We start from the raw sequence: 17,712 nt of genomic DNA, 5'->3' as shown, positions 1-17,712 counted from the left end.
AAGAATAACAACCCGAAACACAAACAGGAAGCTGTGAGCTGCAGGTGATTATGTTCTTTATGTTCCTCTTCCTGATTGATTGAGTCATGTTTGTCTCTCAGTCTCTCTCCGGTAGCTGTCACTTTGTTCGCCATCACCTGTCAGTCAGGAAGGAGACGGAGGCGGTTGCCGCGGTGACTACGAGTGACTGTACACTTGGCAGAAGGTCCTCCAACACACTACGTCTCCGAGACTCTCCAGAGACTTGATGGTGACAGTCCCGACTGTCACTTAGCATCTGCTGCGAATTACTGCGCTCTGTTCCCGAACATGCTGAGCTGCACTGATACTGATGCTGCTGCTGCTACTGGGACTAGAACCAGTACTGTTAGGATACGGTGAGCACACAGATTTTAGGAAAGCAAAAATCTGTAAAATCAAGAATATCTATAGACTTAAACACATTTAGCAATGAGATTTAAGGCAGGGTTGCTATAGGTGCCGATAGCTTATTTACTGTGAAGAGATTTAAGTAAATACCCCAAAACTGAATGGTGTTTTTTTTTTTTGTTTTTTGTTTTACATTAGTAGTTCTGATGAAAAAAAAAATCCCCAAAGCAGATTTGAAGCCACCCTGCAGAGGAAGGTAATTTCAGGTGCTCAAGAGCAAATCTTTTTCAGTCACAAACCACATCCTATGATCACAGGTGAGAACTGGAATGTAAACAGGTCAGAGAATCAAGAGCTTTGCTTTTTGACCCAGTTATTTGCTCACCAAGTCAGACTGGAGCAACCCCCACACTGCTGCAAACAAAGATCTGATCTGTCCATCCATCTCCAGCTCTATCTTGCCGTCACTCAGGAACACTGTACCGTAAAGCCACCCATCTCATCCTCCATCTGTCCAACCGCATTCCTAAGCTGCAACCTACAGAAGCACAAAGTGCAGAAAGTTCAGAGGTAAAGACTGAAAGATAACCATCTAGCCATCTATGTCCATCCTTCAACGATGAACCCTTTCTCATCTGTTTAGATGGTGTAGCCCTGACCTGCTCCCTTCACTGCCTCCTATAAGGAAGTGGCAGATAGATGTTTAGCTCGCTATTTCACTGTGAGCTTTTTGAGCACAAAAGCAGGAGTCCCAAGACAAACCACCCAGCTTCTGTGCTTTCCCTCTGATTCTGCAGTAGAATCAGTCAGCACCCTGAATAGCAGCGGTCTCAGTCAACGCCTTACTCTTTTGATAAGTCCCTTGTCAGGCCCGCATAAGGAACTAAATCAACAAGCGTAAACCTGTGTAGCACCCACTGAAATATCAGCATATTTTTAGATCTCACTGAAGCTCAACTCTGAGGATTCTTATTTTTATCATATTTTCAGGTCTCCAGAAGAGCCATACTTATATTTTTCTTCCTCAGCTCCCCCTACATAGAAAAGCAGAATCTTTGTGTTTCATAATTAATCTCTTTCCAATTACTTCATATAAATAATATATTTGATAAAAACTGTATTTTAGTTGAGCTCTCACCTTTGAACTACTTGCAAAAATATTGAAATATTTAATAGCTGCTCATAGTTAATATTCGTGATATATATGACTTTTAGTTATATATTTTATATTTTTAGAGGTATTTGTGGTCATGGGCGGTTTACTCCGTTTACGTTGATCTTTGCGCACGCCTGAGATCTTAGCAATTGTTATTTTGTGCAAATGTTTTACAGTATGTGGAATAGCAATATTCCATTTCAACTAAATCAAACTGGACCGAATGAAATCTAATTTAATTAAAGTGACTTGAATTAAACTAAATTGAAGCAAATGAAACTGAAATGAACTGAACCAACTTTGAACTGCACTGAATTATACTAAGCTGAAATAACTTTGATTAAACTTACTTAAGTTACATTAATTGTAACTAAATGCAATCAAACTGAATTGAATTGAGCTGAACAGAACAGACTTGCAGGCTGGATATACATACAGCTGTGCTTGTGTGAATGAATACTGTATGAACAGATGTCACTTGTTAAATCAGATATGTGTCATAAATTTTAATGTCGGTGCTGTACAGACAGACAGTTTAATTAGAATATGTTATCAGCCAACCGCAGAACCGGAATCATGCTATACATCACCTGACACTTGGGCAGGAGTGAGCATTTTTGAACGCTCCTCTTCATTTCTTTACCAATACCGTCATCCTGTTGGTGCGTTGACTGTTGATCAGCGTCTGAACTGACAACACGTCATGGTGGAGTCCATGTGTGTGTTTTCCCCGCACACTGATGGAGTTCAGCAGCCTGGCGTACAGAACAGCTGTACAACATGCGACCTCTGACCCTGCCTACAGGTATGTGAGCGTGTGCAGGGCAGCCACCTCCTGCTCTCTGCAGTTACACCACCTGCTCCCATGCACAGCCAACATGCATGTTAATACGCTCGCTTCTTCATCATCTCCCCCTCGTTTCTTCCTCTCTTCTGAACCCATTCTCCATGTGTTTGCTGTCGCCTGGTTTGCTCATTCCTCTGCGTGTGCGCGCGCGGAGCCTCGGGCGGCTTTCCGTTCCACTTCACTTGTGTTTTTCTGGAGCAGGTGGCATTTCAACACAGACACAAAGATGAGACTGAACTGAACACGCACGCAAAATAAAATCATGTTTCCTACATTGTTTTTGTTTTGTTTTCTTGGCTCCACGTGAGACACGCAGAAGCGAGCCGATCGCCTTGTTGAGTCGTTGAATTGGCCCGAGAACAATCGACGCCCTGAGGGAGCGACAAAGATAGACAGACGGACGGGTGGACGGAAAGGCTAGATGTCAGCTCCTGCAGGAACATTTGCTAAAAGAAAACCCAAGATTACTCTCCTGCCTTTGTTTCGTGGTCTTTGAGTCACCACATATGTTCTGAGGAACAACATTTAAGAAAAAAAATCAGGGTCCGGAAGTGTTTATGGCCCTCATTGCGTCAGTGGCTGTAGCTAAATCAAACAAATGGTTGCTCTGGATCTCGGCTCGGAGGGTTTTTAAGCCTGTAAAATGAAGAGCGTCTATTCTTGGAATCTGTTGTTGGATTAGGAAATAAGCCCCTTCTCACAGAGCTAGAAAAGCAGAGTAGTTACACAATTATGTTGCATTACTGCCATCATTTATTTAATTTTAGTGAGGCTTTAAATTCAGCCTGTAGAAAATTAATATTTATTTCTAAGAGGGTGGTTTTGATTGCTTTTTCTCTGTTACTTTGAATTGATATTTTTAGTTTATTATTGTTTGACAATAAAATAAATATTTAGCTGTATTTCAGCGGCTTCACAAACAAGTATTTTCTGTTTTGGTTTTTTTGCTTCTTTTTTTATTCCAATGGACACAATCATTGCTCTTGTAAAAATAGACATAAAAGCGGACAATATTTATCAAAATACTTTTTTAAAACATGACTATCAAGTTACTATATAACAAATGCATACATTAATTGTCTGAAATTTAAATCCATGAAATGACTATTACAGCCTTTACAGTAAATGAATAAATATTAATTATTCATAAGATTCTATTTTTGTCTTTTGAACAAATTAATTGGGCCAATGCTATTTTTTTATATTTCAGGGGAAATACGTATGAATATTTTGAGTTTTTATGACTGCAATTATTCACCTTAGACCTCAACATAATAACAGATATTCCTGAATTTGGCTAACTTTTAAAACATTAAATTGACCTTCACCTTACCAGCTGAAGGTATGTAATTAACTTTCTTTAATTATTATTTTTGTAATGTCCAGATGGGAGTTGTCAAAATTCTTATTAATTTATACAAATTAATCATTTTTTTTAATATCATATTTGTGTAATTAGTTTGATGCACAACACAGTAGTTGGAAAAAAAAAAGGGTAAAACAATGCCTTATGGAACTAAAATTGTTTAATTTAGTTTAAAAAGCATGTAAAAATTGTCATGATGTGTTAATTTGAGGATGGAACAACATGCAGACTGGGAGCATGGATCAGATAGGCAGTTTTGATTTTTTAAAAAAAGAGAAACTAAACAAAACTTACCAAAAAAAAAAATCCCAAAAACAGAGAGCCAGGGGAGCCAGAGCAGAACAACAACCATAAAACCAAAGGAATAAGCCAGCAGGAGATATGGGGAAGAAACGGACAGAATAACCGGGTATAACTGGTGGAACCAGCAAGGAATTTCAGCAAGAGAATTACTGTAAGGGTGAAAGCTGGAACAAAAGACCTGGACTAATAAATTAGTCACATTTCTAATATAATTTGAGTAGAATTAGCAGATTCTACTCATATTAACCTTTAAAAGCAATTAAATATCAGAAGCCTACCAGATAAGCAGACAGGATTATGTCTGCTGATTGTTGTTGCAAAGTAAATGAGGTGCAAGAAAAGCTTCATGTTTTTCTTCATGCAGCAATGTGTGCGGTATCGCACAGTCAAAAAACACATGACAACAGGACAGGTGATTTATCACTTCTGACTGACGGTACATTAACAAAAATAACAAGGAACTCTGCAAATGTCTTCATCAGTCAAAGTGACATTTCAGAGGTTTGTTTGTGATCTCTGCACCTGACAGGATTCCTGTCTCAGGCGTCTTGCACAAACAACGCTGCTCACCTCGCTGCCGTTAAGCTGGAAGAGGCGCAGCAGCTGAGCTCCTCCAAAGTCACCTGTGAGTCAGGTGAGCTGAGCTGTAAAGTCACAGCTAGTTGTTACATTTAATTCTCTTTCGAAGGTGTTTTTCCAACCGTCAGACACGCGTCGACTGTTTTATATATGAACCCACACACTCACTCAGGTTGTGAGCTTAGAATTAAGAGGATCACAATGTGCTGAGTGATGGCAAAGTTTAGGAATGCGCACGTTATACGGGACGTAATGTTAGTCTTTGATGGTGTGTGCGGGTCACAAAGGCTTCTTTGTTGTTCTGCACCCTCCTGCTCCTTCTCCTTCATCACTGTAGGTACTCTGAGATGTGTTGCCATCTTTTACCTGTTCTAACCTGTGAAGAAAGCCAAGCTTCCTGAGCTTAAATATCTGTAAATTTGCAAACAAACACGGCTGACAAACCTCTAATCTTAGTGGATTAAAGAAGTTTAACTGCTTTAAATATTTGTTACACAGTTTAAAGTTGGTTCTCTGTATATGTGGACAAGAGGCACAATATCATCAGTGATTTAAAAAAATAACAACTGACTTGGATTTTAGTTTTGTTGTTTTAAAAAATACCTGCATTCATACAAAAAAAAATTTTTCCAGTATGTTGAACAAAATTCTTGAAAAAAATTCAAACTACAAATTATATATATGTTTACTTAAAAAATATGTATTCATTGTTTAACTTGAATTAACTGTGATATTGTTTAAATTCTGTTTTATTAGTTATTTGCAGCAAAAGATTTACCCCTAGTAGTAATAAAATATTTATTTTAGCTATTTTGACGTATTGTCCTGGTATACAAAATCAAAACAAACAAAAAACATGAACATTTGCCATTCGTGAAGATCTTACTTATAGTTCGATTACTACTGAAAAGAACTCATGAAATCAGTTTCCAATTAAGTCCCATAAGTGATTGATTGAGCCACTCTTGCGAATGTTTTAGTCTCCTTGAACTAAGCTCCTTTAAAATTTAGTGATGCATTCAAATTTCATCCCATCACACACCAGTTTCAGGAAAGGCTTCTCTTACACAAGCTTAGCTTGGAACTCCACCAAACCTCAATGAGAGCCATTATCCACCAATGGAGAAAACAAGGGAAAGTGGTGAGTCTTCCCAGGAATCGCCGGACTATCAAAATTACTCCAAGGACAAACTACCGACTCACGACTGCCAACCAAAAGCAACACAAAGGCCTCTCTGAGATTTGTCACAAAGACATCTTCAGAATCACAAGCTTTCTGAAATAAAATAACTGAGAGTCATTACAACCAAGAGTGGCTCAATCAATCACTATGGGATTAGAGGGTGAAAGGGGTCAAGGGGGAAACAAGAGGTTTGCTCAGTTATTTTACAAAGCTATTTTCTTGTTCTTACTCTGGTTATACTTGAAATAGTTTGGTGTGTCTGTGAAAATGAAAAAAAAAGCACAGTAACACCACATACAGATTAAGCTTATGTACTGAAAACTCTCTTAAGCACTACATGATTTAATAAAACTAAAGTAGAATTGGAGACATATCATTAGACATGTCATATATATATATATATATATATATTTTTTTTTTTTTTACACAGAGATTTGTAGTTGTATACACACCTAGAATAGATCTGAACCACTGATATACGGACCACGAGCATAATGTGGCATTATCCCGTCTTTACAATATGACTGACGGGTAACAGTCTGTTCTTACTCTACCGGATTTTAGCTGCCGCTGTTAAATTACTGTAATTTTCTCAGAGGAGTGGGATGCAAAGCTCCTAGTTGTTTGCCTGATGGCTGCCACTGCCAGTCCATATCCTGACAACAGACTGTACCGCAAAGACAAACAGGAAGTCCTCTGTCAGTCAAAGTGCGGGGACACATGTTTGTGATTAAAATCACCTGTTTCAAATCGACAGTCACCTAATAGACTGTAACTGCAGCCCAGCAAATGGGTTACGAGCGTTTAGTGTTGCATTAACACATCGAGCGAGATGGAAACCAGATTTCCAGTTTGGTTTCTGGGTGTGTCAGGATCCTCGTAATTGCAGCTGACTGAAACTGGAGATTGAGGGAAGGGGGCTGCTATGGTTTAGGGAGGGTAATTTTTGTCTTTTCAACATATCTCAAGAAGAGGTAATTGTTTTTAAGCTGTTGGCCAATGCACCCATGACTTTTTGGGTTTGGCTCTGTGCAGATAGGAATTGAGTTTTTTTTTTTTTTTTTCAAACATAAGGTTCTCAACGTGTACGGCAATTTCCAAAAATCTGCGTAATTTTGAAAATTCGTTCTCACAAGGAAACCCAAAGAGAAATATTTGTTCTTTTGGTATACGCTGTTTTCATATTTGAGTTTGTGAACCAAAGAGGTCGCCTGCTCTGGCGTGAGAAAACAACCGTTAGTGGATGTGGTGTTTAGATTGAAAGCAGCTGTTGGTGGCGATGATGCAGATGAGCAATAAAAACAGGCAAACAGGAAGTTTGGTCTCTTTAGCAATTCATTAGACGTCAATTTAGCTTTACTGTAATTCAGTGTAATTTCAGTAGTTTATAAAGCTGACCAAGAATGCTGTGTTCACATTTTCTTGTGTTACAGCCACAAACTTTAATGTTTTTATTGGGCCTTTATATAATAAAGTGTTGCATACTTATGAGTTGGAATGAAAAGGATACATATTCTTTCATCCCTCCCCCCAAAACAAACCATGAAATTTGTTGAAAGCCTGGTGTTCATTTGTAGTCGGCCCTCCTGAGGAAAAAAAAAAAACTTGCTATAATCATATTTTACTCAAACTACAGTTGCAAGTAAACTTCAACCATCTCAACATATGATCAGCCCTTTTGTAAAACAGATCAAGGTCAGTCAGACTGGATGGAGAACGTCTATAAACATCAACTTTCAAGTCTTGTCTCAGATTCTCCATTGCGTTTTCAGCTTTCCTGTCGATGCTCATGAAACATAATACTGTCCTTTTAAGCAACTTTGCGGTGGGACAAAAGGCTGAGGCTAAGCAAATCTTTCGTCAAACAACATCGGAGAAGAATGTATATCTGGACGAAACAGTTGGGATATCGGCAGCAGCCTCCCGTTCTTCTCCAAACAGCTGATACTGTCCAGCATAAACAGAGATATGCTGGACATACCACAAAAACAGATCCCGCTCTCAAAGAGAGCAGACATGAGAGTTTTCTGAGCTCTTATGATGGTGTTCATGGCTTCTAATCAAGTGTTTGACTGTGCGGGGCTCGAAATGTTTGAGTTAACTACAATTCAGTCTGCAAATGTCCACGTGAGGTGAATTCTGAAAAGTGATGAAGCAAATGTTTACAATCACCTGCCAGGTAACAGAGACTGAAATACTTAGTGTCTACCACATAGCACAGACCCGCATGCATGGCTACATGCCATATAGCACACCCTGGCGTGCTACATTGCATAAAATGTGTCAGTATGTGGGAGAGGGAAACAAATGCTTAGCTCAGAGCTTATACTAACTGAATGACAGGCAAACACACTCTCCAACACACACGCTCGTCGTCTAAAGGGTAGAGCTTGCCACAGAAGGAGGGATTGTGTTGGATTGGATGAAAAAAGCAGCAGGAGAAGGGAAGCGAGGTCAGTCAGCACACACATATACAGGCCAACGTGTTGCCATAGAAACGGACCAATCGTAAAGCGTAACCGGCGAGCATATGACGCCGTCTAACTGCTAATATGGAGTGCAGACGGAAGGAGGGGCCGTGGAGAGTGTTATTAACCTCTGACCTCCTCAATCCCGGCTGCTAAATAGCTGTTCTTGAGTGATATTTGACCCCGCTGACCTCCGCCGGCAGGTCCGGCACCTGCTCGGGGATGTTTTCGTCTCAGGTCTGTTTAAAGCAGAGCGAGGAGTCCAAAGAGACTTTGTGTGCAAAGGCAGCGTGCCAGGTGTGGGTTAACAGTGACAGACACAAAGGCTCAACAGTGTGTTCATGGAGAGAAAACATACTCAGCTGGTTTTGGGCGGTTTTTCAACTTTTGGCAGCTTGCTTTGCTTTTAACATTTGCACATAAGGTGCAGGTTTACTCTGTCTCAGGCCGGTTTGACTGCTTAACAGTTTGACGTCGAACTGCCACAACCCGAACAATAAACGTGCTCCTCTCACGGTAGGGTTAAGTCTACGTTTATGGGAATCCCATAAAATTGCATGTGTCAGGTAATAAACTCATAATTGAGACAATCCACGTGGAATTGCTGATAATTGAAAACAAAACACATGTCAAGAAAAACACAAGTCACTGTTTTGTTAGCTCTTACTGTAGAACTAAAACTTTTGGGAGAATCTGGGAACCCTTATAACAGTTTAACATTTCTTCAAATTCTAATAAAAAGGTTACATTTATATTTGATGTTTGTTTTTTTTTTTGTTTGTTTTTAATAAGTTATAACTTTAAGCTTGTTATGTGTTCCTGAATAGTTTGGAAAAGAATGTGCTTCTTTTAAATCAATTTCCAGGAAAGAATAAGCATAGAAGACATGGAAAATAAAGCACGAGTGTCAGGCACAGCACATCGTCTCCCTCCCTCTCACTCTATCCCCAGCATCGTCCTTTCTCACACAGACTCCATGGGTGTCCTTCATCAGAGCGTCGATAGAACTTCCTTGCTGTTTTACTGTTTTTCTAATCACAGGTGTCTCTGTATTCACCCTTCTTCATTTATTCTGATCTGTAAACTAATTTAAATTGTCTTTAGTTGATTCCAGGTCCTAAAATTTGTATATTTCTTGCAGGCTACATTTTCCATCTCTCTGCTTTAATTCAATTATTTGGCAACCCACATGAAGAGCTGTCTAACTTTAACAGAAAACGCAAATAAAAGTAGTCCTTCAGAATTAGAAAAAGGGCACTTAAGCTCAATTTCTAACAACTAGATCACATTATCTCAGGGTTTAAGGCTGGACATGCAAAGTTTAAACTGGGTTCTATAAAAGGTAGCTTGGCTGACACAATATGTCTGTTGTTTCAGATTAATCAGAACCAATATGGCTAGTCTGGAAGCCTGACTTATGGGTGGTAAATATTCTTGAAGACGGATGTGTTAACTTAGCTCATATACCAAAATATACTGCCAAATGTGTTTTTCTTTAACTTACTGGAACATGCTCAAATCTGGTTTTATGTTATTCCCAGCTTGACGCACTGGTGTCTGAGACAGACCTAGTGGAAGAAAATAAATAATGGAATTGATTGTTGGCATCAGCTGTGCAAAACGTTTTATAATAGTGATTATGTCCATCCCCGCTGATAATATATTCAGTATAAAAAGCACTTTTTTAAGCAATCAGAAAAAAAAAAGATTCAGATTCATATTGAAGTAAAAAAAAAAGAACAGTCTTGAAATACAAATGTTGTCCACAGTTGATTTCTACCTTTCTAAAACATTCCAATTCTGGTTCTAGTCTTTTTTTATTTTCAAAATGTAATCCTTTGACATCTGGACTTAGATATCACTCCAGATTTTTAGATATAAAACAAAAAGTTTCAAGTATTTTTGCCCAAAAATCTTTTGACAAGATTTTGGGGATTTTTGGTTTTGCATAATTATCCTCCAAGCATAACATCTCCTTAAAAACTCATCCCTAAACCATTACAAATGATCCAGACACAGTCACCCATGACACACATTAGAGTGTACCAGTCTGTACGTCAGTGGGCAACGGGCTTTCAGTCACTAACTCAGAAACTGGAATAGTTAAAGCTGCAGTATGTAGCCTAACTTTTACAAAATGTTTTTTTTTTTTTTTTGCATATTTGTTAAAACTGTCACTATATGTTGTGAACGTATGAGACAGCTAATTATCTGGAGATAATGATGCAAACAACTATTCTTCATAATATCAAACAAAATATGGACAACCCTTACCATCCTCTTCATGAGAATGTCTTAGGGAAACAAAATGGCTCCTAATGCCATTTCTATCAATTCAGCTCGTGCTGCTAAATGTGCTAAATGGCGGCGAGACAACTTACCGTTACGGGACAACGGCTTATCTGCTGTCTTTGGAGGCCATGCTAAATACCGTGTTTCCCCGATAGTAAGACAACCCCGATTGTAAGACGTATCGGGGATTCCAGGGGGGTCTGCTAATATATAAGCCGTACCCCGAAAGTAAGACATATGTCTGTACCCCGAAAGTAAGACATGTGTTTCCCCGAAAGTAAGACATGTCTTACTTTCGGGGAAACACGGGGGTATTGGCGCCTCCTGCCCACGTCCGCACCGTCCCCCTCTTCATACGTCACCGCGCCGTCCCCTGCACTTTCTTTTATAAAACTGTTTTGTGGTGAATACAATACTGTTCATGTTGTTAATGTTAATTTTATGGTTAAAACAAAAAAAATTTAAAACAATTTTTTCCAATATAAGACATACCCCGAAAGTAAGACATAGTGGGGCTTTTGGGGATAAAAAGAAAGTAAGACACTGTCTTACTTTCGGGGAAACACGGTATGAGCATTCATTACATGCTTCATTTCGGTGAACTAGCTGTAGCTTAGCAGAGAGCAAGGGGGAGGCGTGAGCAGCACATGCACGTGAGTGATTCATAGCACTGAGCCCCACCTCCTAGGGCTGATTGTTTTTTTCTGACCAAGCAGCATATTTCTGGAGATGACTGTAGAACCACAGGAGCTTTACTTTTTTGTTTGTTTTTACAGATCATCTGTCTGATATTCTGACCGTTCTAACAACTATGCAAAACTTTTAAGACTTCATTGTTAAAAAAGATGACATTCCTTTTTTTTCCCCATAACAATATATGTTTTTTTCTTAGAATGAGTAGTTCATGGTACTATGTCAGCCATCTGTTTTTTGCCAAAAATATTTAATTACGTCACTATTTTCACATAATGATCATGCTTCATTAGATTTTTTAAAGTCTTATCTGGATAAATTTAGATGATGAAATTAGCTAATTTAGTCTAAATATCTTAACATAATTATTCTCCAGATATTATAGAAAACTACTAACATGGTCAACTTACTTTCGTGACTTAATGTTTTACAATGACTATTTCCCAATGTTGGGACCAAGATTTTCGATTTACTTTGAAAATTGCATTAAAGCATTTTGAAATTTATTCCAGTTTTATTCTTTTGCAAAATTGTTACAAGCACTGTTTTTCTGTCCAATACAAAATTTTATTTTGTCTTTGAAGTCAGACTTACAGATTCTTGTGCTTTCCTAAGAACTCCAAGAGAAAAACAAGTTTTATATGGCGGCAGTAGTTTTGAGACCAAGACGGAAGGAGAAAATGAACCAAGGAGAAAATTATAACCGTGCATAAAAGTATATTTCATCTATTCTAGCCTTCATCAGACTTTTTCTGAAAATGTACATTCAGGTAGATGTTGCGAGTTGAAAATGACAGAGATTCCTACTTTTTTATTGTATTTAATTAACAGAGAAAAATATTTTTAAAATTGTGACTAGTGGATCAAGAAAAAAAATTGCTTCATTATTTTAGAGTTATATATTCTAAATTATGGAATGAAGAGAATGTTCTATAAAAACAAATATTGTTTTGTGCCTTAATTTCTTTTCCATAGATTTTAGGATTTGGAAACTTTTACAAGTGAATTCCACAATAAACATATTTCCACCAAATATCTTTTCTCTCCATGTGTGAAGGATGGTGGTGACAATGGAATACTGTACCTTTTCCAGCAATCTGTTCCCTGTTTCGTCCAGCCCACCTCGAAAACCCAGTGAATGCACAGAGAGCGCCACAATAATGTTTTAGCAACATGTTTATTGAAATAAAATCTTTTAGCTGTAAAAAACATCAAAAAAACACTGTACAAATGTGTAAAACTGCCAAGACTGACCAAACAGGAAGCAGATCCGTGGCCTCAGGTCCATATATGCTGTACTTGACTGTGAAATGGTGATGATAATGGAAATGTGTGTGCGTGTGCGTCTACATGTGAGTCTTTGGTTTGGGTCTTCACACGGTGAACAGAAGTCTTTAAGAAGCAGGGAGGAAGAATGACACGCCCTGGTTAGGCTCACACACATCACACAGTCATGTTGCAACAAAAAACAAACAGCAGATGAGAGAGCACATACAAACAAAACAAACAAAAAAAAAAACAACCCTAAAACATTTGACACATCTTTCACATGTATGTACAGTCTGAAGATGTCTATGACAACTTAATTTGATTGTCTCCGAGGGTTTTCAACAGTGCATGTGACAGTTTCAGTTTTCACAGCAGCCAAAGTCCATCAAAGTGAAGTCATGTGACGGCAGTTCGTCACAGCCACGCTGTTAATGGCCACCGTCTCACCCCTCAGTATTTTTCTATTATATTAAATAGAAAAGAGCAAGGCACTCTGGGTAAAGAAAAGGCGCAAGTGAGCGCCTGGAAAATTACCTGCCATTAATCTGTGCAAACAATTGACTTTTTAGCCCCACTGATTGGGAACATGGCAAAATTAAAAGTCATATTTCAACCAACTTGACAGGAAGTGTGGAGGTTAAGAAATGGTTGCATTTAGTCTTCATGTACCTTTTCCTTCATACTACTCTTGGCCTTACGCAACTCTACATCCCAATCCTCATCTTTCTTGCTCCACTTTCTATTCTGTTTTCACTGTCTGGCTCCCTGACTGAGCTAAAATTACCTTAAATTGGTCTGAACTGGATGGAAACACTCTAAAGTGCTCCTCAGCCTGCAGAGTCCCTGGCCACAGAAAGCCAAGAATCAATTAGAAAAAAAAAAAAAGAAAATCCAAAAATTCACAGTCACTCTTTATCACACTTCAACAAACTGATCCAGCCATAAAGAACAGCTATAAACTTTGAGAGTTTAAACTTAAACAACTGGCTCATCTGAAATAAAAAAAAAAACAACTACAAAAAAGAAAAAAAAACAAAAAACAAAATCAGACTTCATAAGGTTGTCAGCGTGAATGAAGCTCAAAGGAAGAACTTCAAATTCAATTTACACAGAACAATGAAAAGAACCAACCTTCATTTAACTCTTTGCAAAAACAAGAAGCTAAACACAAAATAATATAAATTAAAAACACATAGGACCCCAGGATGGACCTACATCGGATTTCCAATATCCGATGTAGTTTGATTTATTCTTGGATTATAAATTAAGAAATCAGGCCCCAGCTACACTACTCCAGATATTTCTTAAACTGATATGTTTCCCTCCTCATTTCTAAAATGGTTTGCAGGATTGCAGCCAAAAAATAAAATAATATCTAGCCTCTGCCACAAGGTGGAAATTATTACATTAATTACATTTACATTCAAAAGAAGAAGACTATGTAGGCTAAAGCATTGTATGGCTAGAAAAAAATCAGTTTTCTGTGACAACAGTTCACCTTTCTGCTTAATTATTGACTTATTTACCTTACTTTTGACATTTAATCGAAACCGACTTAGCACAAAGAGAAACTTAAGGGAAAAATGCTTCACTGCTCTGGGAATGTAAAAGCTATGTTTGTTCATGTTTTTGTTTACACATTTACACCACAAATGGAGCTTTTAAAAAAAATTCAGAAATCTCTGGTTTGTCACCTCTAGCTTTTTTGCTAAATATCTGAATTAGTGTGGACAGGGCCCGGTACTAACAGATGCATATTGCAGATATTCAGGAATTAAACATTTGCGTCAAAAACAAACAGGAAAGCGTATAAACCCTCTTTAAAGTCCATTTTAGGGAGGTTTGGTCACCAGATCAGGAAGACCTTATTTATGTTATGCTTCATATTTTGTACTGTCCATACTGAAGTGAAAATCAAAAACTGAACAGAACGGACATTGTGAACAGAATGAAACTCAAAATAAAATGAATAAAAGCCATCTGAAAGGGGGTGCTGTGCAAGGGAATCAGTGCGGCTTTGGTGGAAAAACACTGGCAGCAGTGCCATGTAAGTTCCAGCGTGTCTACCACACACGGTTGGTCCAATAGATGTTCTCCCTGGGGTACATAGTCATATTTGCGTAGTCGCCTACCTGTTTGTTGTTGTATTTGGGTGGGTTGGCCTTGTAGCTGTAATCCGAATATTGATCCGAGCCCGTGGAGTTGTTGTCGCCCGTCCCTACGAAGGTGTTGGTTGCAGGGAGGTCCTGAACAGCCTGGTGTTTCTTGGAGGCAGAGGGTGACTGTGGTTGCAGCTGGATAGATGGCAAAGGAGAGTTGGACCTATAGTGACGGCCCAGGTCGGGGCTTCCTGGTGGATAGTTAAGGGGCAGATGGATTCTGGGACTGTCATTAACGTCATTAATAAGGTTGAACTTCAGACCTTTCTGCAAACTCGCCTCCTCATCCTCTTCCAGTGGTTTGGTGGGTTTTGGTGCTCTGGGCTTTTTGCTCTTTTTTCCTTTGCCATTTTTGGGTCCCTGCTTGGGAGCATAAAGATCTTTGCTCTCCTTTTTGCCAGCTTGGTAACCGCTTTTAGTATCTTTCTGCAGATGGTGTCTGATGACCACCACAGCTACAATGACCAAAATAACGACAGCAACACCTGCAAGGACAGCATATAAAATGTTGGTTTGCTGACTGTAGGCATAGTTAGGGTCTCCTGCTATGTCTCTGTCCAGAGGTGTGTAAAGACTGTGACCCACAAGTGCCTCAATGAGGGACACATTAGATTTGGTTTCATTTACAAACACGTGAACTAAGGCTGTGGTGTGGCGAGCAGGTTTGCCTCGATCACTGACCCTCACGACAAGCCGGTGAAGCCCATTGTGCTTGCCAGAGAATGCTTGTGCCAGTGTGATTTCCCCACTTGTGGGCGAGATTTGAAAAAGGCCATAAGGGTTTCCTCCGGTGATTGAATAAAACAGCTCTGCATTGAGCCCCGCATCAATGTCCTCAGCCTCAACCACTTCCACTCTTGTTTCTGGAGGTGTGACAGGTGTCAGGTAAGTGTAGGAAGAGTTGGATGGTTTGGTTACATAGGGGGCATTATCATTCTCATCCAGGACGTTGATGGTCACACCAACGTAAGAAGATCGAGGTGGTTCACCACCATCCACAGCCTTCAGCCGGAAGGTGTAGGTGCTTTCCTTTTCACGGTCAAAAGAAATGCTTGACAGGATCGTTCCTGTGCCATTTTGAATCACAAACTTGCCATTATCTGGTTCTACAAACAGTGTCACTCTTGAGTTCTCCCCCTCATCAGCATCAGTCACAGTCACAACACCAACAGGATTTAGTGGGAGCATGTTTTCAATTACAGAAAAACTGTATCCGTTCAACATGAATTTGGGTTCATTATCATTGCGGTCTAGAATATTTATAACCAGTGTAGCAGTTCCGGTTTTACTTGGAAGGCCCTTGTCGGCTGCAGCGATATGGAACTCATAGCGCTCAACTTCCTCTCGATCCAGTGTGTTTTTCACACGGACCTCTCCCGTGTTGGCATCGACCTCAAAAAGCCTGTTGGCTGAGGACTCAATGATGCTATAAATCATTTCTGCATTTATACCACTATCTGCATCTGTGGCGAAAATATCTAGCACTCTGTCACCTGGTTGGTTGCCCTCAGGAAAGAACACTTCAAGGAAAGCTGGAGAAAACGTTGGCGTGTTGTCATTCACATCTGTGACCTGGACCTTAAGAGAATTGGTGCTTGACAGAGCTGGGTTACCAGAATCCACAGCAACTATTTCAATTCGGTAATCTTTAATTCGTTCATAGTCCAGCAGAGTAGTTGTCTGCAGGAAGTATTTTCTCTTTCGATCATTGGCTGACTCGCTAGCAGGTCGGAGTTGGAAAGGGACGTCACCTGCAACCACACATGTCACCACAGCGTTTTCTCCCTCGTCACGGTCAGATACTTGGACTAGTGCTACTGGGGTACCGATCGGCATGTCTTCAGAGATGTTAGCCACACTGTCCTGGTGAGTGACCAGCCCAATACCACGAATCTCTATCGCTGGTGCGTTGTCATTTTGGTCCTTGACAATGATGGTGACTAGGACTTTGGAACTCTTGGAATTAGGCCCGCGGTCTCTGGCAACCACAAAAAACTTGAGAAAATTTGTTTCTTCTCTGTCTACCAGGCCTTTGACGTAAACGATGCCAGTGGAGCGGTCAATGCGCAGAAGCCTCTGGACATTCTCGGGTGGTTGATGTAGGATGTAATCTATCTCTCCATTGGCACCAGTGTCTGCATCATTGGCTCGAACCTAAAAATGCAAAAAAAGAAAGAAAAAAAAAGTTATATTATTGCCAAAGAATACAAAGAAATCAATTTTTAAGGGACATCGAATCTGAAAGAAAGCCCAATTACAGTTACAACACTAGACCATAGAAAACTGAATTTCATTTGACTAATTTTGAGTCAATTTGCAGTCAGACATGACTCTGAACCTGAACATTCTACATTCTTAAAACAAGCTCAGTTGCATTTTATTGATCATTTGGCTTGTTTGACTTACAAAGACTTACAACCATTAGCCATGCAACAGTACAAAGCCTGGTTTTCTGAGGGGGTGGAAGTTTCTGCTGTGTAGAAACATAATAGACTATCAAAGCTGAGTGCACACACCCACACAACAACATCTAACGGCCGTGTAGCGGGTCATTGGCATGTAATGGGCAGATGAGTGAATGTTAATGTTTCTCTCATTATGAGAAAAGCCCCGGCTCCTCTGGGCCCATTAGGAGAGCAGGGAGGACAGACCGACATCAGCCACAATCCGGTTTCACATGTCCAAACCTAAACTAAATGGAGGTAATTAGTCAATTAGAGTGTAGGAGTAGTCAGCAAAATATCACTTAGGTTGAGCTTGTTAGGATGCGATTGTGTCAACATGTCTAATACTTTTTAATTTTATTTATTCAATGTCATGGTTGCTATTAAAGAATGTAGTTTGTCCTGAGATGAAATACAATCAGACAGGTTACATAAACATCTCAGGTACTGATAGCTCAGCAGTTTTCCAGCCTTTACCTGGAACTTACACTAATGTAATTAGGGTTTTTAAATCTTAAGGCCAATTATTCCTTTAAAGCATTGGTGAATCTGAGCCAAGCTTGCACTCAGGAAAATAATCTTTT

General features: G+C 39.4%; 1 protein-coding gene across 8 annotated transcripts in view; it reads right to left on the bottom strand.

Moving 5' to 3' along the window:
* LOC103471465 (protocadherin-1) overlaps positions 1 to 17,712 on the bottom strand; it is a 202,408-nt gene that overhangs the window by 165,639 nt on the left and 19,057 nt on the right. For 7 of the 8 annotated variants that reach the window (XM_008420496.3, XM_008420495.3, XM_008420488.3 and 4 more), the window contains one exon: positions 14,658 to 16,838. In XM_008420496.3, coding sequence (XP_008418718.1) covers positions 14,658 to 16,838 — 2,181 coding nt within the window. Of the gene's footprint in view, positions 1 to 12,414; positions 16,839 to 17,712 lie in introns of those variants that run through there. The other variant, XM_081611650.1, reaches the window with a different exon arrangement.

The sequence above is a fragment of the Poecilia reticulata genome, chromosome 10 (genome assembly GCF_904066995.2).
Source record: "Poecilia reticulata chromosome 10, P_reticulata-male-v2, whole genome shotgun sequence".
NCBI classification, from domain to species: domain Eukaryota; kingdom Metazoa; phylum Chordata; class Actinopteri; order Cyprinodontiformes; family Poeciliidae; genus Poecilia; species Poecilia reticulata.
The sequence above is the reverse complement of the archived record's forward strand: the minus strand, read 5'-3'. Positions and strand labels throughout refer to the sequence as shown.